The 25,381-nt window shown below is 40.4% G+C and overlaps 1 protein-coding gene and 1 long non-coding RNA gene across 6 annotated transcripts in view; one reads left to right on the forward strand and one right to left on the reverse strand.

The window, feature by feature from the left end:
- LOC141513031 (uncharacterized) overlaps positions 1-17,788 on the reverse strand; it is a 48,188-nt gene extending 30,400 nt beyond the window's left edge. Inside the window, exon 1 of the long non-coding RNA XR_012475678.1 lies at positions 17,491-17,788. This is a non-coding gene — a long non-coding RNA (uncharacterized LOC141513031). The remainder of the gene's footprint in view (positions 1-17,490) is intronic.
- The window catches only part of CNTN2 (contactin 2), a 50,932-nt gene that overhangs the window by 2,154 nt on the left and 23,397 nt on the right, over positions 1-25,381 (forward strand). For 2 of the 5 annotated variants that reach the window (XM_074222474.1, XM_074222473.1), the window contains exon 2: positions 18,652-18,798. In XM_074222474.1, the coding sequence (XP_074078575.1) occupies positions 18,744-18,798 (55 nt within the window). In that variant the 5' untranslated portion in view covers positions 18,652-18,743. Of the gene's footprint in view, positions 1-17,792; positions 18,182-18,651; positions 18,799-25,381 lie in introns of those variants that run through there. The other 3 variants (XM_074222475.1, XM_074222471.1, XM_074222472.1) reach the window with 3 other exon arrangements.

Here is a 25,381-nt window from a genome sequence, read left to right on the forward strand (position 1 = left end):
AAATAAATCCACAGACAATCCCAAACACTATTCTTGTCATGAGTTTTGGTCTACTCTTCCTTTTCTCTTACCAGAGCTGTTTTTGAAGTCCAAGATCAGAACTGCATTCTGGGAACAGGCAAGAAAATAGTTCATGAGTCTAAGAATAGGATAACAAAGGTTCTGGATAACCCAACAAGAGAGAGAGAATCTTCCTCTGAATAATCAAAAGTTGGCTCAGAAAACCCTGTACCTCTCTCTTTTCTTAGGACCTATGAGAAAGGTAACTCTGGCTTGAGCGGCATGTTCTAAGAAATAGCTTAGCTATTCCCCAAGGACTTTCCCTATAATGCCCCAACAATGATCCCTTCCCAGACAGGCTGCAGCAAAGAGGCAATTTACTCACCCACATTGCCAGACTCTCTTCTTTTTTTCCTTTTTTAGTGTAACCTAACAGGCAAATCAATATTTTAAAAAACTTTAAAACTATTGTTGGGTTTTTAACAATAATTACATTTTTCTATTATTTCCTCTGGGTCCTCTTCAGCTCTTTGTCCATAACTTTTCCACATGTTTTTCAAAACGCTTTCTATAGATTTGTAAATGTCAATATAGTTGACAATAGATAATGTATCAACATAGGTGTCAAATATTTAATACTGGAAGCAAAACCTAAAGGCCATCTGATCTAATCCCTTCATTTTACAGATGGAAGAAACTTCAGGCCAGAAATGAAGAGATTTGCCAAAGATCATCATTTTAGGGTTAAGGTGGAATTCGGACTAAGTCTTCTCACTCCCAATCCATTGCTTCTCATACTATTTCTTATACAATTTTACTGGCTCTTCTTTTTCCAATTTGCATTACTATACAAGTCCTTAATTACATTTGTGTTCACCACAGTTTGGTGTAGCAAAGAGAGCAATGGATTTGGAAACAAGGGTTCTGAATCCCAGCTTGACCTTAAGTCAAGTTTCTTCCTTACTCTGAGATTATGTCTTTTCTGTCAAATGGAAAGAATAACAGTCACCCTAACTTGACTCTCAGAATTATTGTGAAAATCTAATGGAGTAATAAATACATGTGGCATGATATTATCATTGCCATTTTTTCCCTAATTCTACAATACTCCATATTATTCTTTTAGTGATTATACTAAATATTTTTATACAGGTAGCATTGTGTTTGTTTTGTAGTAACATTCTTAGGGTAGAGGCCCAATAATACCAGTCCCCTTTCATCGCATCTTCCCCTTGGCACTGCCTGGGAAGACTGAGCTAAGGAAGAAGGAGGGAGACAAAGGCAGACTGAGAAAAAGGCACAAGGGTCCCTGAAGTGTTGCTTTGACACAACACTGAAATGCTACTGACCACTCACAGAAATAGATTATTGCCCTGAAGGGAAGGGAGAGATGAGTAGTCATATTTGTGTCTTTGTAGGTGTATGTGGGATGCCCAATTGCCACCTTATCTCTTTTCCTTACTCTGGTTCAGTGAAAGGCCCACCCAATTCTGATTGGTCTCATTCTCTCTCCCTCTGTCTACCTTTCTCAGCTACCCCTACCCCAAAAGAGAAAGCTGCCCAGATCTGAAAATGGAATCCTTTAACTCATATGCCTGAGTACCTCCCCAACCAGAACAAGGAAGTCCTGGGAACCTAGAGACAGGAATAGAGAACTGAAACAAGATCTTCTATCCTTGGGATAGGGTTAAAAGTCTGATATATGATGTCACTGAATCACAGAATGTGTATCCTCCTCATATGATGAAATAATCCCAATAAAAACTTGTCAATAAACACTTATTAAGTATCTGGTTTATGCCAGAGGGGCAGATAGGTGGCAAAATTATTAGAATGCCAGTAGTCAGGAAGATCTGAATTCAAATCCAATCTCAGACACTTACAAGCTGTGCAACTCTGGGAAAGTCATTTAACCCTATTTATCCCAATTTTTCCTCTATAAAATTAATTGGAAAAGAAAATGGCAAACCCACTCCAGTATCTTTGTCAAGAAAACACCAAATTGAGCAACTAGGTGGCACAGTGGATAGAGCACCGGCCCTGGAATCAAGAGGACCCGAGTTCAAATTTGACTTCAGATACTTAAAAATTGCCTAGCTGTGTGACTTTGGGCAAGTTACTTAAACCCATTGCCTTAAATTAAAAAAAAAATTAAATAAAAAAAAAGAAAACCCCCAAATGGAATCACAAAGAGTTGGACATAACTAAACAATAATGAAATTATTCCAGGCACTCAGCCAAGCACCTTCTCTTAAAGAATTGTCTAGAGCTCTGAGAAGTGAAGTATCACAGAGAAACCAAAATTTGTGACTGTGAGAGAAAGGACCAAGGACTGCAAAAGCTTCCTGACTATGAAGGTTGTTCCACTCCAGGAGATGATAGCATCTCTTTCTAGGGAGAGTCAGTGTGAAAGCAACCTACTAACCTATCCATCTGGAATGAACTGAGAGCACCAGAGACAGGGGTATGGACCATTTTATCTCTCAAGTTCTTTCCAGTTCCTAAGTTTTAATCCTAAGAAAGGATTGCTGGCAAGCTACATAGCTCCAGAATCGACCTTCTATACTCTAGTGGAAAGGCAGCAGATGTGAGGTTCAAATAACAGCTCCCACACTTAATGGCTAATGATTAACCTCACTTCCTCAGTTTCTTCAACTATAAATGGAGATAATAATACCTGCAGCACCTCTTACCTGGCAGAATTGTTGTGAGGAAAAGCTCTCTTTTAAGCTATTATCATTTCTTAGTGTAAACATAAAGATAACCCTTGAGCAGAGATGTTAATCACAAAGGATTAGGGACTAGAAGAGACTTTAATTAAAGGTACATTGGGACTGTTAAAAATCCAGGGTTAGAAAAAAAGTGTGACAGATATAATAGGCATCATAATGTTTGCCTTCTCAAAAGGTGGGGGAGGGACTGGAGGAGGGAGAGAATTTGAAACACATAAAAAATGAATTTAAAAAATTTTTAAAGAATGTTCATGAAATAATGAAGAGTGAAATGAGTAGATCCAAGAGAATATTATTTGCAATAACAGTAATACTGTGTTAAGAACAACTTTGAGGGGGCGGCTAGGTGGCATAGTGGATAAAGCACTGGCCCTGGAGTCAGGAGTACCTGGGTTCAAATCCTGTCTCAGACACTTAATAATTACCTAGCTGTGTGGCCTTGGGCAAACCACTTAACCCTGTTTGCCTTGCAAAAAAAAAAAAACCTTGAAAAAAAAAGAACAACTTTGAGTGACCAAGTCATTTTTGAGTATTGTAAGTATTCAAATCAGGGACAAAGAATAGATGAGAAAAGATGCTATCTGCCTCCAAAGAAAGAAGTGATAAAAAGATGGTTCTATATATAAATACATATATGTATCTAATGGTAAACATCTCTAGGGCAGAATGGGGAGGAAGGGAAAAAATATAAAAAGTGCATGGCTGAGAATAAAAGAAAATTTGGAAGGAAAAATGGGGGGTGGTATTCTGATCCTTCCTCTTCTAAGTATTTCTATGAAGATAAGCAAAGAGGACTTATACTAACCTAAAGTTTCTCCAGGGATGGGAGAACATCCATAGACTTCATTATCCAGGACTAAGAAAGCCCTTTCTTAGACAGAGCCTGAGTTGCCCTTGTTACAAATTTCTTCTAATTATACCAATGAGGAGATGAAGAATAGGTGTGTCATATAACAAATACAGGACAACCAGGGGTCACATGTGTTTCAGACATTTAATAAATACTTTGCATGTCCAGGTCTTCTTAGTAGGTCCAGGAACCCCCAAGTTCAGTCCCCTCCAGACTCCTCTGCTTGGCTTTCAAAGCCCTTTGTAATCAGGCTCCAACTTAGTTTTCTAGGCTTATTACATTTGTTCTTCAACTCTTACATTCTAGCAAACTAGCCTATTAAAAAAAATTCCATTTCCCAGCTTCACACTTGTGCACATGCTGCCTTCCCATACAGAGAATGCACTCCCTCCTCATCTCCAGTTATTAGAATTTTTAATTTCCTTCAGAGTTAAGTTCAAATATCCCTACATGAAGGTTTTTCTGGCCTTCCCTCAAATTACTTTCTATTGCTTATGTATTTCATGCTTAACCATCTATAAATACGTAAATGTATGTGTATTTATATGTACACATGCACATGTTTCTTTAGGATATTGCAAGCTTGTTTAGGGTAGGCACTGTTCCTTTCTTTGTCTCAGCATCTAGGACAGTGACACTTAATTGGCATTTAATAAATACTCAATAATTGATTAACAATTGATCAATCATGGGGCAGCTAGGTGGCACAGTGGATAGAGCCTCAGCCCTGGAGTCAGGAGTACCTGGGTTCAAATCCGGCCTCAGATACTTAATAATTACCTAGCTATGTGGCCTTGGGCAAGCCACTTAACCCCATTGTCTTGTGAAAAACTAAAAAAATTGATCAATTAATGGATTGATTGGTTGACAAAAACAACCCCAATCTCCATCCTATAACTTTATAGAGTTCTGCTTTGGGTTTCATGAGAACTGAGCTATATTCTAGACTTCATCATTATCTAGCCATGACCCTCCAGGGCTCATTTACCTCTTCTATAAAATAAGAACCCGAATGAGACAACAACTAAGTCTTAGTTTTAGAATAGGTTTCCTTTGTGTATCATCATTTAGGGTCAAGAGTCAGCAAGTTCAAATCCAGCCTCAGAAATTTGCCAGCTATGTGACCTTGGGCAAGTCATTTAACCTCTTTCCTCTGCTTCCTCTGTTGTAAAATAAGACTGATAATGGCATCTACCTCCCCAGGTTGTTGTCAGGATCAAATGAGATGATATTTTCAAAGTGCTTAAAGTAGTGTCTCATATAGAGTAGGTACTTAATGCTTCCCCTTCAATCTGAGCAACCTTCTACAATCTGTCTGACAAATGTCTATATAGTCTAGACTTAAATATCACTAACAATGAGGAGCTACCATCTCTTCTCCTTTGGGTTAGCTCTGATAAGTAGGAAGTTTTTTCTTATATCAAGCACAAATTCATCTCTTTACACAATTTCATTACTCATTCTAGAGAGTTCTGCCCTCTAGAACAAAAAAGAATAGACCTAATCTTTTTCTGCATTTGATAGCCCTTCACATATTCCTAGACAGCTGCCACATACCCCTGAGTCTTTTCTTTTCCAGGTTCAACATCCTCAGTTCCTTTCACTCTTCCCTTTATGGCCTGAACCCAAGACCCATTACCAGCTAGGTTGCCCTCCCTCTTCTGGATGCTCACCAATAGAACTGTCATCATCTATTTCACAGGTGATTCACACCGATTAAAATCTCTGAACTTTATAATTCTGAGGAATTCAAACTCTTGCTGAGAAGTCAGCCTGTAGCTCCAAGAGTCACTCTACTCAGCAACACATCCAGGAATCTGGGGAGTCAATTGTCTCAGCAACTAGTATGGGTTTTACAGGCTCCCACAGAGATCTTGACCCAGGAACAAGTTATACACTGAGTTCATTTCAGAAGACAGTGCTTTGTATTGGCTGTGTAAGTAACTGGAGCTTTTGGCACAGATTAAATTACACACTCCCTGAGGTCCATTTTGGTTCTGAGATTCTAGAATTCTATTCTTTGGAAGACCCAACCACATAACCAGGAAAGTTCTGGACGAGCAAAAGAGACCTGTTGTGGCTCTCTGCCTATGGATGCTTGCTTTCTGTCTCTGTCTCTGTCTCTGTCTATCTCTGTCTGTCTGTCTCTCTCTCTCTCTCCTTTCATTGTATCTTTCATATACAAACCCCTTCTCTTTTCAAACATTGCCACAATTGCATCAGCCAATCAATCAATACTTATTAAGCAGTTGATTTGCCTCTCACTAGGTTAAGCATTGGGGACTCAAAGAAAAGCAAAGTCTCCCCTCTTGAGGAGCTCATCAGAAGGGGGAGATAATATGTAAACAACTTAGACAAATGGCTATATGCAGAATAAGTAGTAAATAAACAATTAAGAAAAGAAACTAGAATTAAGAGAGAATGGGAATAATTTCCTAGAGAAGATGAGAAGCTGCTGTTTAGGCTATTGAACTCCATTACCTGACCTTTCAGATAATAGAACTCCTTTCAGAACACTTTCTAAACATGTATAACCTTTATCAAATTGCTTGTCTTCTCAGTGATGGTGGAAAGGAGGACAAGAGGAAATTTGGAGCTCAAAATTGTAAAAAAATGAAAGTTAAAATTTGTTTTTACATGTAGTGTGGAAAATAAAATACTAATTTAAAAGAAAACTTGCTAATAGGCAGCAATTTATGGAATGTGCACTAAAAGAGGAATCAGGGTTCAAAATCACAGCATTGCCAATGACCTTTAATTTACAGGTGAAGGAAGTAGTTTTGAGAGACAACTCTATCCGATTTCAGAACCACCCAATATCAGAATACACATCATAAAACAACTTCCTCTGAAGACTTTGACAATTGTGATTACATTCCTCTCCTAGGTTTTTCTTCTCTCCAGGTTTTCCTGACACTGCTCTCTCCTGGTTTTTCTACCTATCTGACATTTCTTCTCCATCTCCTTTGTTGGATCTTCATCCAAATCTCAAAGGCTAAGCAAGAAAATTCCCCAAGGTTCTTTCTTCTCCCTCTAAACTATTTTGTTTTCTGATCTCATCAGTTCCCGAAGATCCAAATTATCATCTTCATGTGAAGATGGTTTTAAATCTACTTATCCAACCTAAATTCTCTTCTGCCCTCAAGACTCACATCTCTAACTACCTATTCGATGCCTCAGACTGGATACCCCCAAAGATTTGTTAAACTCAACATATCCAAAACTGATCTCATTATCTTTCCCCCAAAAAATATCTCCCCTCTTCCTTACTTTCCTATTACTATCAGGGGCACTGCCATACTCACAGTCAGTCAGTCTCACAACCTAGATATCATCCTCAAATCTTCACTTTCCCTCACCGCCTACATCCAGTCATCAATTCCATCTGGATAAAATCTCTCATCTGACTCTAAAGGCCCATATGACCTCATGCTGGCATTATTCCAATAGTCTGTTGATTGGTTTCAAATCTCTCTCCATTTTAATATGTCTTCTACTCATCTGACAAAGTGATCTTCCTAAACTCATACACAACCGTGTCTCTCTCCTGCTCAATAGATTCTAGTCTTTCAGTGTTCTCTTTCTATTACCTTCAAGTTCAGATATAAAATCTTTTCACTTTTAAAGTTGAGTTGTCATTTTTCAGTCACATCTGACTCTTTGTGATCCCATTTGAGGTTTTCTTGACAGAGTTACTGGAGTGGTTTGCCATTACCTCCTCCAACTCATTATATAGATGAAAAAATTGAGGCAAACAGGGTTAAGTGATTGGCCCAGGGTCACACAACTGGTGAGTATCTGAGGCTAGATTTTAACTCAGGAAGATTAATTAGGCTTGGTGTTCTATCCTTTGCACCATCTAGCTGCTCCTGGCTTTTAAAAATATTTCATACTCTAGCCCCTTTCCAATCTTTTTATACTTTATTTGCCTGCACATATTCAGTAACACTGGCCTTCATCAAACAAGACAGTTCATCTCTGTTTATTTTCATTTATTGTCTCTTAAACCTGGAATGCTCATCAAGAAATGTGTTCTGGATCTTTGGATCCCTTGATTTCCTTCAAGTCTCATCCAAAGTGCCATCTTCTTCATGAAAACTTCCATGGTCCTCCACAATCATTGAACCTTCCCTCAGATAATTTTCAGTTTATTCTGTTTAAATACCATCTAGCTGCTCCTGGCTTTTAAAAATATTTCATACTCTAGCCCCTTTCCAATCTTTTTATACTTTATTTGCCTGCACATATTCAGTAACACTGGCCTTCATCAAACAAGACAGTTCATCTCTGTTTATTTTCATTTATTGTCTCTTAAACCTGGAATGCTCATCAAGAAATGTGTTCTGGATCTTTGGATCCCTTGATTTCCTTCAAGTCTCATCCAAAGTGCCATCTTCTTCATGAAAACTTCCATGGTCCTCCACAATCATTGAACCTTCCCTCAGATAATTTTCAGTTTATTCTGTTTAAATTTGTTTATATTTCTCACTAGCTCCTTGAGAGTGGGAACTGACTTTTGACTTTCTTTGTATTCCAGAACTTAGCATACTGCTAGCACATAGTAGGCTCTTAATGTTTGATGACCTGAAGACCCACCCTGTCCTGTGACAGATGGTACACTCAAGAGTATAGATTAAGACATGTTTTTGGACAGGGCTAATGTGAAGAATTAATTTTGCTTTGCTGTGCCTTTTTATTATAAATGAGTTTTGCTTTTCTTTTTATTTTCAATGGGATGGAGGTAGGAGGGAAAGAAAATGGATTTCTTTTGTTCATTGAAAAAATTAATTTAAAAATTTACAGATGAAGGAATTCCCCCCCCCCCAGTGTCATAGAGGCAAAGCTAGCATCCCAACCCAGAAACTCTGACTCCAAAAACCAGTGTCCTCTCTAAGGTACTGCACTGCCTCTTCTCAATATGAAACTTATAAGTAAATTTGCTTAATAAACTGTAAAGGGCTCTGGAAATCTGAGACATTATCCTTTATTCTTATAACATCATTGGAAGTCAGAGAGCACAGGAGAGAAATCTTTTTTGTGTGAATATGAATGAGTGGTTTGGGGGTCAGGTGTCTATATCCCCATTAGTGTTCATGCAGGTCCATGTGCATTATTCTCGTGCCCGTTTGTCTTTGTGTATCCATGTGTACATATGATTAATGTGGGTGTACGTGCCCTTATCATCTGTATCCACTCATATGTGTGCCAATGTGCTTGCATATCCATGTAGGCTCAAGGGCATTGTTGGATCCCTTTGTTTGAGTGTGGAAGCCCCTTTTTCAGGAGTTGGTGGAAAACTACATGTGCTCTGATAAAATCATCCATTTAAAAAGGAAGTTGCCTTTAAGATCATCTAATGCAGGCCCTTCATTGTCCAGATGAGAAAACTGAGGTGCACAAAGATTGAGTAACTTGACTCAGGTCACGTAATAAGCAATAAAACCAGACTTTGACTCCAAATTCATAGCTCTTTTTCCTCCACACCAAGCATATAATAGTGTTCAGTAAATATTTATTTGAATGTGTGTGGCTGAATCCATGGGTGCATGCATTTCCTTAATTAAGGGCAGGACTGACCTTGCATGTTTATTAGAAATTTTGGAATAACATCCAACTTAGATCAATGCATACCATGGAAACAATGTAAAGACTAACAGACTGCCTTCTAAATTGTGGGGTGGGGGAAAAGTTGTAAAGTTCAAAATAAATAAAATCTTTCTTTTATTAAAAAATAAAAACAACAGGGCGGCTAGACGGTGCAGTATATAGAGCACTGGCCCTGGAGTCAGGAGGACTTGAGTTTAAATCCAGCCTCAGACACTTAATAATTACCTAGCTGTGTGGCCTTGGGCAAGCCAGTTAACCCCATTGCCTTGTAAAAAAAAACCCTAAAAAAAGACTGAGGGTTCTTTGAGAAGCTTGAGAATCCCTGGTACAGTAGTTTAGGATATTTTAGGGGTGGCTAGGTGGTGCAGTCAATAGAGCACTGGCCCTGGAGTCAGGAGTACCTGAGTTCAAATCTGGCCTCGGACACTTAACAATTACCTAGCTGTGTGGCACTGGGCAAGCCACTTAACTCCATTTACCTTGCAAAAACCTAAAAAATTAAAAAATAAAAGCAACAAGACTAAAGCAAAGTGAAAGGAACAATGAATATGGGGTCTCAAGAAGCTCAGGCCTGAATCAAGAGGCCCAAGATCAAGAAGTCACAGGCGTCATGGAGCTAGAAGATACTTTCGAGGTTATATAATTTCCAAGATCATAGATTTAGACTTAGAAGAGACCTTACAAGTCATCTAGTCCAAATGAGGAAATAGAGAAAGGTGAATGACTTGTCCAAGGTCACATAGATAGTAAACAGCAAAGTCAAAATTTGGACCTAAATCTTTTGACTCCAAATTCAATATTCTTTCTACCATACCACTACATTTTACAGATAAGGAAACTGAGGACCAGAAAGGGGAAGTGACTTACCCATATTAAAATGAATGAATTGAGGACAGAGATAGGAGTAATAGTTCTCCCGATTCTTCTTTCATTGTTTTTTTAGCTATGCAACCTTTCTTTATTGTGAGTAAAAAGATGACAAAAATTATAGCCAGTTGTGTCTCCTGGATACTACATGCTCATCTCTCTCTCTGACCAATCTTCACAAAGTTATGGGATCCCAAAGGGCTACAACAAGAATCTTTCCCTAGGGCTGATAATGAACAAACACAATGCCTAAGAAAAGGGTTTTCTAAACCTGGATATTGAAAATGGGGACTGTCTTCTGAATTTTTTTGTGTTCCAGAACTGTTACTCTGGTTTGCTGCTATTGTTGCTATTCAATGGTTTCTGGAAACTCTTGAACACGAAGTCTCCCCCGAGGTCCCCTTTATAGGACCAAGACCCTTACCCCAACAGGCAGACAGGCCCAGGAGCTGGTGACCTAAGAGATTGTCTTTGGGGTTCCTTTCTCTTTTAAATCTGGCTCTGAAAGAAGCAGAAAGAGCCTGGGTCCTTATCCTTCCCACCCACCCAAGTCTTTTTGTGGATACAGCCTGTCTGCCTCTTCTTGTGCAAAGCTCTGTGGTATCCTCAGCTCAGGAAAATTGCAACAGCTCCCTCAACCAGATTCCCACCATGTGCTACTCTGCCTCAGCAGGCCTGGCTCCTGACTAGGCTGGCTTGTGCCTGTCTGTGCCAGTCTGTGCCCAAACCCTGTCTTGCTACAGGTCAGCTGTGCCAGCCTGGTCTCAAGGCCAGCTGCTAGCACCCCAGGCCCTTTCCAGAACATAGTTTTGAATCTATGGCCTGTCCCTCCAGCTTGTTTAGAATCAATAGGAGGCAGAACCCAATCTGGCCTCAGAGGCAAATCTTTCTGATAATCAGATGTGAGGGACAAGAATTTGAATCTGTCAAGGTACTTCCCTGCAGAAATGACTCCATGTATCTGGAAGAATTAAGTCTCCAGATTCCTGATCCAAAGATGATGATAATGATAACTTATGTTTACATAATATTCAAGATTTGCAAGATGCTTTGCTCCCTATATCCCTATGAAGCAGCTAGTGTTTGTTCTACTATCCCCATTCTACAGATGAGGAAACTGAGATAAAGTGGCCTGCCCAAGGTCAGAGTCATCATTTGAACTCAAGCTTCCTGGTATTTAAAGCTCTCCCAAAGTAGATGGCTACTATGCAAGGTGGCAGCTTCTCTATTATTGGAGGCCTTCATTTAAGTGGAGGCTGAATAATTGCTTGTCCAAAATCCTGGAGAGGGAGATTCCTGCCTGGGTATGCATCAGGCTAGACTAGGTCCTTTCTGACTCAGATTCTGTGGCTTCCTGGCTCCCCCATCAATGCTCATTCTACTATAACACAAAACCTACCTACTTTCTGATATCAGTCAAATAGATATTAAATATTTAATAATAATAATAATAATAATAATAATAATAATTAGCATCAAGGTTTACAAAATGCTTTACCACATCTTGATCTCATTTATTCTCTAGATTCTAGGAAGTTGATGCTATCAACATCCTCCATTCTATAGATTAGGAAACTGAGGCAGACAGCTGTTAAGTGACTTCTCCATAGTCACATAGCTAGTTAAGTGTCTGAGGCTGAATTTGAACTCAGACCTTTCTGACTTATGCATTCTATTCACTGTATCCATCTTCTCTTTGTACTGTGATGGATACAAAAACATTTAAAGCTAATTCCTGACCCTAAGGAGTTCCCATCATCACTGGAGAGATAATATATGCAAATGTCAAATGTAAAATGATAGGTATTCAATAATAGAAAAATTATTCAGAGCAGGGCCCAATGTGGTTAGAGAAGACTTTATAAAGATGTGGGACTTCACTGCCCTCCCTCCTCCCCACCACTCAATAGATTCTGTAACTCCTCATACCTCTAGGATCAAATCAACTATTTGGCATTCAAAGCCCTTCAAAGCACTCACCTCCCTCTCAACACACAGTGCTTTTGGGTCTTCTTATACCTTACTCCCAAACCTGTATTTTTCCATCCAGTGTCACAGGCCTCATAACTGTTCCATGAATAAGACCCTCCATCTCTCCATTCCATGAATTATCTCTGGTTGTCCCCATACCTAAAACCAGCTACTGGCTTCCCAGGTCTCCTTCAAGTCCCCCTCCCAAAAAAAATCCCTGAAAGCCTTTGCTAACCTCTCATATCTAGTACAGCATTTATATGGCTCAATGAATAGAGTACTGAGCATAAAGTCAGGAAATTCTTCTTCATCAGATCAAACCCAACCTCAGTGTGACCCTGGGCAAGTTGCAACCCTATTTGCCTCAGTTTCTTCATCTGTAAAATGAGCTGGAGAAAAAAATGGCCCACCTCCAGTGCCCTCTTTCCCCATCATATTGTAAACTCTGTAAGGTCAAGGACTGTCTTTTGCCTCTTTTTGTATTCCTAGTGCTTTGCATAATGCCTGGTTTAAAGTGCAGCTTGATAAACTATCAGACTTGACCTGGGTTTTAAAAGATGAATACAGATTAGGCTAGTTGAAGTGAATTAAAAAGCAGCAGGGACCTGTGAGCACAGATATAGGTTGTTGAAAGGTTGGAGCGATCCCCAGTGAGGAGCTTGGCTTGGCTGGGTTTGGATATGGATAGAAGAAAGACATGAATTCTCAAATCCAGATAAAAAAAAGATGGATTGGCAGGAATTTGAAGTATCTCTTCTATTTTTCAGTGATATCAGTAGAGGGCATAATTAGGTGCCCAAAAGAAATGAGTATTCATTTTTTTTAAAAAAAATGGCAAATTTAGACTCAACATTAAGAAAATGACTAGATCTAATCAAAATAATGGATTAGACTGTCCTAGATGATAGTGGTTTCCTCCTCTTTGGAAATCTTTAAGTAAAGACTAGATGCTGTTCGGTCACCTCAGTTGTATCTGATTCTTCATATCTCAATTTGGAGTGTTCCATTTTCTTCTCCAGCTCATTTTATAGATGAGGAAACTGAGGCAAATGTGGTTAAGTGACTTGCTGAGAGTCACATAGCTAAGTATCTAAGTCCTGATTCCAGGACCAGGATTCCATCCACTGTACCACCTAGCTGCCCAAAGGCTAGATGACCATTTCCTAATGTAATAGAAATTCTTTCCAGGGTCTGGGTTGGCCACTAAGGTCCCTTCCAGATCTAAAATTCCACTATTTTATAACACCTTTGGAAAAGTACAAATGAGGCAGGGGAAACAATGCTTCAGAGCTCGTCTCTCTGCCACAATGGGTAAGAGCTTTGTCCACTTTGCCACAGGTACACATACACAGTCCTTTCATACATCTGGTAGGCAGTGTCTCCAACTGGCAGCAAAAACTTGTACAGTCTCCTTCTTCCCAACAGAGAGGTAGGTGACTATGGAAATGGAATGCTGCATATATTGTTAGATGTGTCAATATGCAGATTGATTTTGTTAAACAATTTTCCTTCTTAACAAATCTTTTTTTTTAACAAGCACAGACACATATAGAGCAGGAACCTAGGGTGTCAACACCCCCCAGGCAAAACTGTTCCCACCAGATGAACTCTCATGTTTCAAGGAAAACCTTTATGAATAGAGGAGAGTGGAGAGGGAACTTATAAATGAATATGATGTTTAAAATAAAGTCATCAAGAAAGTTTTTAAAACTGCAAAACTAGTCCAGGTTGAGATTAACTCAGACGTGAGCTGAGAGTATATATCTGTTTGTATTGGGATGGGGGAGCTGTCAAGGAGTGATCATGCTGGATAAAAATAAACAAAAATACATGTTTATTGACTGACTGGCATCTTGGGAGAATGGTGTTTTATACACCTGGGTAAATTTCAGGCTCTGACTATCCCAATGAAGTATGGCATAGATATCACCAAGTCTCTTTTCCTTACTTTCAATTCCCATCCCTCCCTTCCTTACTTTCAATTCCCATCCCTCCCAAACCCCTATCCCTTTCAATCACTGCCTGCTGCTTAGCACTGATCTTCCTGGGTCTGTGGTCTGGGAGATTCTCATTGTTCCACAGGGAATAACCCTGGATAAATGCTGGTCATAGGAACTAGTCAAATTCTGAATTCAAATCCACCCTCAAGACATTAGCTAAAAGACCCCAGGCAAGTTGCTTAACCCTGACTGTCTCGAAAAAGAAGAAGAAGAAGAAGAAGAAGAAGAAGAAGAAGAAGAAGAAGAAGAAGAAGAAGAAAAAGCAGCAGCAGCAGCAGCAGCAGCAGCAGCAGCAGCAGCAGCAGCAGAAGAAGAAGAAGAAGAAGAAGAAGAAGAAGAAGAAGAAGAAGAAGAAGAAGAAGAATTGAGATGAGGATTCAAACTCAGTTCTCTTCCTGACTTCAAGTTCGGTACCTTATTCACCTCCTGAGTTAAAGCTTAAAATGTAAAATGGAGCTAAGAATAGCACCTAAACCTTAGGGTCCTTGTAAGGATAAAATGAAATATTCGTACAGTGCTTCCCAGGACTTAAGTGTTTAGTTAAGTTCTAGGTTTATTACACTACCTACTTTGCAAAGTCATTGTGAGAAAAGTACTTTGGAAATATTAAAACAGCTTTTGGTAAATTTTTAAATTCTAGTAAATGTGTGTGATAAGAGTCCTTGATTAAATGAACTTTTGAGATGATCTTTCAGTTTGGATTATTCAGGAACACTGGTAATTTATTGATCAAATGACATAAAATGCATGTAAAGTAGGGGTGGCTAGGTGGCGTAGTGGATAAAGCACCGGCCTTGGAGTCAGGAGTACCTGGGTTCAAATCCGGTCTCAGACACTTAATAATTACCTAGCTGTGTGGCTTTGGGCAAGCCACTTAACCCCATCTGCCTTGCAAAAAAAATGCATGTAAAGTGTTTGTAAAGATTAAAGCCCTATATAAATGTTGTCTATTATGGTTATTATAATTATTCATGGAAAGTAGATAATACTCAGGTGGTTATGTATGTAATGAAAGGGGGAAATAAAATCAAGTTTCCTACTTTAGCTCATCTCTTCAGGCTAGAGGGGGTAGTTAGGAAGATGGTGCTTCTGGCTCCTTAAACACACAAACCATTTGTAAGCACTGGCCAGGCCACCAGCTGGGCTCTTGGGCAAGTTGGCCATTGTTTTGGTGACATCATCTCCAGGCATGGGCTGTTCCTCTACAGATGGTCTGACTATTCTAGCCAAGATTTTCCCTAGAAATTTCATCCAGAGCAAACCACTTTTTTTATTGAGCACCCTGGACAAGAAAGATCTTCAGAGGGCCCAAACCTCTCAACTGTCCTCCTTTCCATTGACCCTGGAGAATACATTAGATTAAACAGACATTTCACATATACTTTACATATCTTTTTTTTTAACATAGACACATATAGAGCAGGAACCTAGGTTGTCACCACAACCAGGCAAAACTGGTCTCACCCAATGTTACCTCATGGTAACAAAGGGAAGCTTTATGAATAGAGGAGAGTGGAAAGGGGACTTACAAATGAATATGATGTTAGATACTTTATTTACCATTGAGGATTCTAATGCAGAAACTAAACAATATCAAACCTGAAGGAATTTAAGGGAGAAACAAGACAGAGAAATGCAAATATATACAAAGTCATTGTAAAGTGAAGGAAGGGCATTAACAACTGAGAGGATGATCAGGACAAATATCATACATAGAAATGTCACTTGAACTGAGATTTGTGGAAGTTAGGCAAGAGGGCATTCCAGAAAGAGGGAAAGTCAGTACAAAGGTGTAGATAACTGTTGGAATGTCATATACAGGACAGATCAGTTAAGCTAATTTGAAGGAAGGTAGGAGAGAGTATGCCTGGAAAGATAAGATAAGAGTTAGATCAAGGAGGATTGTTGGCATTGCATTTGACAATGAAATTGTGAGGGCACATGGAGAGAGGTACATGAGATTTTGTATCTAAACCTAGGTCTGGATATTATATGCCAGAATCACCTTCTGGAATAGTCAAGGAACTGCTTGTAAAGAAAAAAACCAGGTGGGGAACGGGGTCCCACATCTTATCAGCTCATTCTTATTCTACAAGTCTTGAACCTCATATCTGTTGGGTCAGTTTTCACTTGCTACCCTACCCCTGTGTTAAAATTTCTCCACCTCTCCTAAGCCTAAGTAAAAAACATAATTGTTTCTTCTCTTGATCTCAGTGAAGAAATCCAGATAATGCCATCCAAAGGGCTAAGATGAGACTGCTGGCAGGAAAGACTGAGGTTTCAGTATGCTAACTTACTGGATGACCTGGACCAAATCATCCCCCACCAGGCCCCATTTGTAAAAAAAAATGATGGGATTTAGACTCCCTTCTAGGGCTAATATTTGGGAATTCAATCTGAAACTCATTACTGTTAGAAAATAAAGGAAATTTGATGAAGACAAGTAGAGGTCAGCTATACATGCTTGTCTCTGTTTCTGTCTGGTAAACTGAAGGAGGTGGGGGAGGGGCACCCGGATCATTCTTGACAAGGTGGAGTTGGGGGCTCCCATCTGCTCTGTGTAACAGAGCATCTCCCCCATCAGGCCTCTTTCTCAGCTCCTCCAGTCCTCATCCTTTTAACATCCTTCCTGGGAGCCCCAGGCTTCCCCCAAGATTCCACCAGGTCGCAGCTGGAGCTGCAGATGCTGAAGAAATAGTCAAAGGGTCTATTAGGGATGAAAAAATGGAAATTGAATGTGCACCTTCTCCAAGTAAAGAAAAAGGAATTTTACTGGAAATAAACACTGAAATTGCATTCTTCTTCAGGGACTTCTCTCACCTGACCTTTAATAGAATGCACCTCAAGGACCCATCAAAAATGAGCTCTCATTTATCCAGGGGCCTAGTATTTCTAGACAACTCTACTATTACTATTCTTTCTCCTGCTCTAATCCATACAATGGCAGAGCTGGAAAAGACCTTAGAGAACTTCCAACTTCTTCATTTTTAAGGAAAAAAACTGATGCTTGGTTTAAAAAAAAACAAAACCTCCTCAAAGCATAGAGCTGGATATGAGTAACTGGATCAGGACTACAATTCTAATGTCCTAACTACTCCCTTTGCTCATCAGTATCACCTGAGGAAGTCAGACAAGGCTTAGAAAATGGGAAAAATTCAAACATTTTTAGGACACTGTCATGAGAACATCTAGGATGGGATGGAATTGATGATTAACTAAAATTGCAATTTTGAATTTTATATAGATTTCCAATAGTCTGGGTTTTCCCTGAACCCAAAAGCCCAGATCAGGAAGAGCGACTTCTTCCAGAGGACAGAGCTAGAGGGACCCCAAGATTGACACCTTGACTCCTAGGATTCCAGATTCTTCTCGAAGGGATGGAAATAGATGGAATCTTGAGTCCCATAGTTCCCCCTTAGTTATATTCAAGTCAAAACCTGGCTTGGTTCCTCAGCATCCCTACCTTGGGAAATGTGTCCTCTGTTCCAAAATTTAGCATCATCAGTAAATAGTCTCCCAGTAGCTACTTTGGCCTTGAACTCTTCCTGGGTTCTGTCAAGATTGTCTGAGCTCAGCATCCACTCTTTCTGTTCAGTGAGTTAGAATGAGGAAGAGATTACAGGTTTGATTTCTGTAGAGAACAGTTAGCTTCTTGGAATCCACAAAAAGCTCATCCTTAGCTTCAGGTGGCTAACTGCCTTAAACTCTTACATGCAGGCAGGTACAGGAGGGCAAAGTTCCCACAAATGAATGGATGTTGGTCACAAGAGAGCTAGCTCTGCAGACAACTGTCTCACAAATGTGCACTGTTAGTCATAAGGGGCCAGGTGAGGCAGGTGTCTCACAAATGCTGCTGTTGGTCATAAGAGGACCTGGGTTTGGGGATGTGATTCCTGGATGAAAACATGTGAATGGTTTGATGCAACCTATCCCCACTACAAGGAAAACAAAGCCTCTATTATCCTGGGGCCTGAAAGAATGAATGCAGCTCTCCAAGGGGGTGGCTTTAGTGCTAGGGAATAATAACTGAGGTCTGGGACATTGTCTCAGAGGAAATCTGAAACTAAATGGGACCCTTTCCTTAAACACAGGTGTGAATCCCCTCCCCCCCCCACCAAGGATGCAGAGGGCTAGTGCAAAAGAGAGGGTGAAGAGTGAGTCTTCTTTCTCCAAGTATAACACTCCCATAGATGTCATGACCACAAAGCTATTCAGTGGAATTTGGGAGAGAGATGATCCCCCACACAATGGGAAATTGAGACAGGAAAGAAAGAATGGGGTAGAGGGTAGAGAAAGCAAGGGAGAGGAGGAGGTGGGGGAGGGCCCAGACACCCAGGAGACATGTACTGAGGCACTCAGTCCAGGAAAGAGCTACTTGGTAATAGCCTAAGCACTTCCCCCTGGGATTCCCAGGGAGGCTTAGTGCTTCTATGATTCCTGCCTTCTTCCCCTTCTCTGAATGGAAAGCATTTAATGAAGCTATTTCTCCCTCCCCAATTCCCCATTCTCAACCAGTAAGAGGGGCTAGGAGGGGCTGAGGGCACAAGCCAGTGAGTGGAAAGGCTACAAAGACAGTTCCTTGACTCATTATTCATCTCTTGTTTGTTTTTCCCCTTTCTCTCAGGTCCTTCGCCTCCTCTGGTTCCATCACCTCTTCTCTCCTTGGCTAAGGTTTTCTACACTCCTAATTCCAGCTCCCTCAATCTCAGATTGGCAATGGGGATCCCTGAGAAGCTGCTGATGGCCTCCTTAGCCATGCTCTCTTTTTCAGGTAAGAGATTTCATCTCTGTTCAGAGTGAAGATATTATCAATAATAACAATCCTGATGATATTAGCTATCTAAAACTTAGAGTTCTACAGTACCTTTTTTTTCCCCAAAGCCCTCTGCTAGGATCTTATCTGTTGTAATGTCTTTCCTATGAGATAAGGAGTGAGGATTTTCTTCCTTGTAGTGCAGATGGGGAGTTTGAAACCTAGAAAGGTTAAGTGATTTAACCTTAGAGGTTAAGTAACCCACTTCAAGGGTTAGAATCCAGGAGACCTAATTTGCAGTCCTATTCAATACAATTTACTATATCCCCACCTGGGGGATAGGGGTGGGGGAAGGGCTAGACCAGGAACAAATGAACAAAACTAAGCTGCTAGATCCAGAGGGTGCAAGCTTGGTCCTTGAAGACAACATTCCTACCTTGATCAAAAGTTAGGAGGAATGTGTGGAAATATGAACATTTGAGTTTTCGGAAAGCAGAAGAATAACTGGATAATCAGCTATCTAAGTTTTAGTGTAGAGGATAATATTTTTAACTCAAGACTCCATAAGAATTATAATCAGGATGGGAAAGGAGTTTAGGAAGGGAAATGGGTATAGAGGGTTCCACCTGGGGCAAAAGAAACCAAACTGAGCTCTGGTGGCGAGTTGCCCTACAATGTAAAATGGAAGGTAAAGCACCTTGTCTCTGAAACAAAGGAGAAGTCCCAATTCCTGGGGTGCTTTCCCCTCCATCCCCTTATAATGAGAGATAGTAAAGCCAGAAGGAAGGCATTCCTGAGAGTCTCAGATTCAGACACAGAATAAAATCTCATTCATCTTCAGGAGGTTAGAGATTGTCCTTGCCTACTTTGCAAAGGTGGACCAGTACTCTTCCAGTAAGAAGAAAAGGAGGGAAGTGAGAAATATTCTTCAACTCCCAATCTCCTAGTTCCTCCTCCCCTCCAGAGTAGAGGTCTCTGATTGCTCCCAAGTCTAGGTTATACTATCTCAGCAGCTAGGGAGCTTTTATTTTGTACTGTATCCACCTACTTCCTTTCTCTAGAAGGCAACTGATTGCCATGTTTTCTGAAAATCTCATTTTTTCCACCAGACAAATTAAAGAACTAGTTAGTCAGTTAGGAAAGGAAGGAGACTGACCCCAAATCTGTAGGAATCTGTTTCCCCCATCTTTTTTCTGCTTCCTAACAAGAGCAGTTAGAATGGGAATTCTTAAGGGCTGGTAATTGGACTCTATATCCTGGCCTTGGGTTCTGTTCAGCTCAAAGCTCAACTGGGAAGGAGTGTTCCATAGAAAGAAGTGGAGGGGGTTGTCAGAGATTTTCAGATAGCCTGACCATGAGAGAACTATCAGGTTCCTTGATTGTGGGAACAGGAGAAAAAGTTTGGAGCTGAAAACATCTTGAGGTATTTAGCTATGTGAGAGGCTTCTGCAAAGTCATGCCTCCATCCTAGGGCCTTCTATCGACCTTCATTGGACCCAGAGAAAAAGAGAGGATGTGATCTTTGCTTGTCTCCTTAAAGCATTCCCCGATCTCACTGCCTTGGATGTTACCAGAGAAGGCAATCTCGTCTGCTTTCTCTAATCTGGGGGAGGAAAAAAGGAGGAATGGAAATCCTTCCTGGGCTTTCCCAGCATCATCTCTGGGCTTCTCCCTTCATCTTCTCCCAGATGATCAGGTCATAAATAAGGACTAATTCCCTATCTGTGAATTCCCCATGCTTCCTCTTCAAGCATCCCTGAAGCTTTCATTGACTGCGGTTGAGGCTGAGGGCTCCAATCTATATTTAAGTATGGTGGAGATCTGCCGGAGATTACCAGGGATAGCTGTGAATGAATTACAGGACGGAATGGGGAGGGATAGAATAGAGCACATAGGAGATGAATATACTAAACCACACTGGGACTCCAGAGTTTAGGAAGGATATGCTTGTATATAAGAATATAAATGTGAACATCCATGTGTTATAAATAGAAAGGATATATATATGTGTGTGTGTGTGTGTGTGTGTGTGTGTGTGTATACATACATATATACAAAGGTTGTGAATAAATGTATAAGTATGTGTGGCTATATGTATTATGTATAGGTGAGAAAGTATGTATATCTATAAAAATAATTGATACTTAGCTGTATGTATAACTGTGCAGACATGGGAACACATGTGTGAAGCTGTAACATAGAGATGTCTGGTAGTAATATTAAGAGCCAACATTTATTTTAGCCAGTTTGTTAAGATTAGCAAAGCTTTTTACAAATATTTTTTCATTATATCCTCACAACAACTCTGGCAGGTAAGTTGTTTTATTATTATTATCCCCACTTTACAAATGAGGAAATTGAGGCAGGTCAAGGGGAAGTAACTTTTCTAGGATCATGCAGATAGTCTGAGAACAAATTTGAACTTGGGTCTTTGTAACTCCAGAAGTGCGCTATACACTGCTTCTGGCTATTTTCAAAGACTTTTTTTTTCCTTTGTGATTTCATCGACAAAGAGAATTCCCAAAAAAGGATATCCTCCAAGTTATGCTTGCTTAGCAATTGTCCCACAATTCATAATCTTAGACTGCTGCCTGGAACACTTGACAATTTGAATGACTTGTGCAGCTCCCGCCCAGTAGGCATCAGAACTTGGCTTCATCTTCTGATGTCCTCTCTCCGTCTCCTATTCCATATGGCCTCTCTTCTGAGATTTACCTACTCATTTGTAAATGGTTTATGACCTGCCTGAGTCAGTGAAAGGAGCTGCCACGTTGATGAAATCATGGACCCACGATGTTCCCACTGTCTGTGGACTTGTGTACTTAGAAGAGTGTTTGGTGAAAGTGTATTGTGCAGCTTTTACAGATGTGTGTATGTTGTCGATGTACAGATGTGTGCCAGTATATTGGATGTATGTGCATATGTACTTGAGCTGGCAAATAAGATATTTCATAGAGAAAATGAAGCATTTGTGCTTGCCCTCCTCTCCCCTCCCCCAGTCTAACCCTATTAATAACCATTGACCCCCCACAGATCCTGGGAGACTTGAGTGTAGTTATTATTCTAGGATGCTTTCTGCAGCTTGACAGACCTCCTTTCCCCCTTGACTCCTTCCCATCTCCGGCCTGGGGCAGCCTCTTCCCTTCCCTGGGCCATGGTCATTAACTCAGGATTAAGCTATGCTCTCCAGCCCAGGAGATTGAGTCATGTCTCCCCGCTCTACAGCCCAGCAACCACTGGGGGAGGGAGTTTCTGGGGCTCTTTCCTTCTTCTGAGAGCTGCTAAGCAGCTGCCCCCTTCTTCCCAAGAGACCAGGGCTAGGTCTCAGCTGCAAGAGAGTGGGGAGCCTGGCCTCACACCCCTGGAGCAGGGTTGACAGCTGGATGGGGGTTGGGAGGGGGGAGCATTAATTGGTTAATAGGGATCCCCCTTCCCCCATCAACCATCGAGGAGGCATTGAAACCAGCTGCTCTGAGGGGTGGGAGCCAATTAATGTAGCCACCTCCCCTCTCCCCTTGGTGATGGTGGGGTGGGGGAGGTGGAGAAGGAGTCTTCACACAAGGGGAGAGGGTAGCCCAGACTGACAGGAGACCAGCGATGACTGGAAAGGCAGGCAAAAGACTGCTTTTGAAAGATACTAATACAGAGAGGGGATCACAAAGAGTCGGACAGGACTGAACCAATCAAACAATAATGAAGAGTGGAGAAAGCCCTGATATAGTAGGAATCTGAATTGGCACCTCCTGATCTCGGGACACTGCTTTCTCCAATTCCATGAGAAACCTTTTCTTTTATCTGTAATTATTATTCACATTTTAATGATTTATAAATAATAGTAGTTGCATTTATTATATAACTCATCTTGTTATTCAGTTCTTTGTGACCCCATGGACCCCAGCACTCCAGGCTTTTCTATCCTCCACTCAACTTCTATCCAAATTCATGTTAATTGTTTCTGTGACACTATCTATCTCATCTTCAGCCATCCCCTTTTCCTTTTGCCTTCAATCTTTCCCATCATCAGAGGCTTTTTCAATGAGTCTAGTCTTCTCATTAGGTGGCCAAAATATTTCAGCTTCAGCTTCAGTATTTGACCTTCCAATGAATAGTGTGAATTAATTTCTCTTAGTATTGACTGATTTGATCTCCATGTTGTCCAAGGGACTCTCAAAAGTCTTCTCCAGCACCACAATTCAAAAAAGTCGATTCTGTGGCTTCTCGGTTCTTGAGCTGGCAAATAAGATAGGCTTACAAAGGCTTACGAAGCACTTTCCTTCTATTAACTCATTTGAGCCTCACAATAATTTTGTCCCTACTTTATGGATAAGGAAACTGAGGAAGACAAAGGTTCAATGACTTGCCCAGTTCACAAGTTAGTGTCTGAAGCAGAATTCCTGATTTCACATCTAGTTAAATACAAGAGCTATAATAGTGCTGGGAAACTGACCCTCAATTTGCAAACATCCCATTCATTGGCCTTATATTCATGACCATGGGGAGAAGACTAGACTTGGAAACAGAAAAAGAGGTAATGAGAGACTAAGGGATGAAGAAGAGGAAGGGAAATGATGTGTTTAAAAAAGATGAGAAAGGGGAGAAGCCATGGGATCCAGATAGCTCCAGAGGAGAAAGTGAGACGGGTGACTTAGCATAGCACCTGCTTACCCAAATCCAATTCACTTACTTGTCATGGCCTCCTTCAAGAGTGGGGGGAAAAAGGGGGCGGCTAGGTGGCACAGTAGATAGAGCACTGGCCTTGGAGTCAGGAGTACCTGCATTCAAATCTGGCCTCAGGCACTTAATAATTACCTAGCCATGTGGCCTTGGGCAAACCACTTAACCCCATTGCCTTGCAAAAACTTTAAAAAAAAGGAGTGAAAAAACAAACAAACAGCATTACAGCCAACAGTCTTTTGAGGTAGATATATGATTATTCTCCCCATTTTACAGTTGAGGAAACTGAGGAAAGAGGTTAAGTGACTTGTCCAGGGTCACACAGCTGATAAGTCTTTATGGACAAATTTGAATTCGAGTCTTTCTGACTCCAGGACCAATCCTCTGCACTTTGGTGCCACCTAGATGCTTCCTTGATAGCCCACTGCACTAGCTTTCTCCAGCACCCAACCAATATCCCTTTGCATAAGCTATGACCTCCTGTTTTTCTCCCCATCTTTCATGGAATCCTTAGCTTCTTCCAAGAGCAGCTCAAGTGCATCTCCTACTAGAGATGTTGACTGACAGCTAAATGGCTCAGTGAATAGAATGCTAGATCTGGAATCAGGAAGATCTGAGTTTTAATTCAACCTCAGATACTAACTAGTTGTGTGATCCTGAGTAAGTCACTTCACCTCTGTCTGCTTCAGTTTCCTTATCTGTAAAATGAAAACCAAAATAGCATCCACCTCTCTGAGTTGTTGTGAGGATCAAATTAAATAATTGTAATGCACTCAGCACAGTACCTACACATAATAGGCATCATATAATGTTAGCTATTAACTGATCTCCCAAGACTCTTCCCCATGAAATCACTGTTTTTACTTGTATCCAACCTGCCACCACCCCCCCCACTAGAATGTAAGATCCTTAAGGGCAAGGACTATTTAATTTTTGTATTTGTGTCCCCAGCACAATTAAGTATCTGAATCACTGTTTTTTTTTTGTTAGTTCAAACCTATAATTTCATCAGGATAAAATAATTCACCAAGTAGATATTTAATTAATTTGTTGACTTGATTTGAATTTGTCCATCATTGTGTAGCTAAGTGTTAATAGAATCCACTCAGTCCTTAGTTATTCATGATCCTAAAGTCCTTTTTGTACTAGAAAAGAGATTTGTAGGGACCCATAACTGTCATGAAGTATTTGAAGGCCTGTCATATGGAATAAGGCTAAAACTTAATCTGCATAGACCCACAAGGAGGAAAAAAGCAGTAGGAATGGGTAGAAATTACAAAGAGGCAAGCAGATCTAATGTAAGAAAAACTTTGCCAATAATTTGAGCCATCCAGAGGTAAGATGGGTGGCCACAGGAGGCAGTAATGGGCTTCCCTTCAGTGTAGAGGGTCTAAAAACAAAGGTTGGATGGCCACCTGGTGGGTATGTTGCAAAGGAATGTTTGTTCAAGGAGGAGTTGGATTAGCAAAGAATCTTTGAAGTCCATTAAGATTGAGATTCTGTGACTTTTATAACTTGTGCTTTAGTCCTTGTTAGCTGTATGATTGGGGGGATTAACTAATAAGACCCTCAATCTCCTCATTTGTAAAATGGTAATGGGAAATATTTACACTATTAAATCATAGATTATTATAAATTTCAAGTGAAAAAAGTGCTTTTGTAATTCTCCCCCTCTCTCTTTCTCATATATATAAATATATGCAATATATATACTTATGCATATATACTCACAAATGTAAGCTATTATTTAGTGTTCACATTTTTTTCATTTCATGCTCAAAAACCTGCTCTCACTGCCCACCCAAACTCCAAAATTCTGCTTCTTTCCCTGTAGGATACTGCCTCTTTCTGTCTCTTATCTTCCTCTGTCTCTCTTTTCTCATCTATTTTTATCTATCACACACACACACACACACACACACACACA

This window comes from Macrotis lagotis, chromosome 2 (assembly GCF_037893015.1).
Source record: "Macrotis lagotis isolate mMagLag1 chromosome 2, bilby.v1.9.chrom.fasta, whole genome shotgun sequence".
Lineage (NCBI taxonomy): Eukaryota > Metazoa > Chordata > Mammalia > Peramelemorphia > Peramelidae > Macrotis > Macrotis lagotis.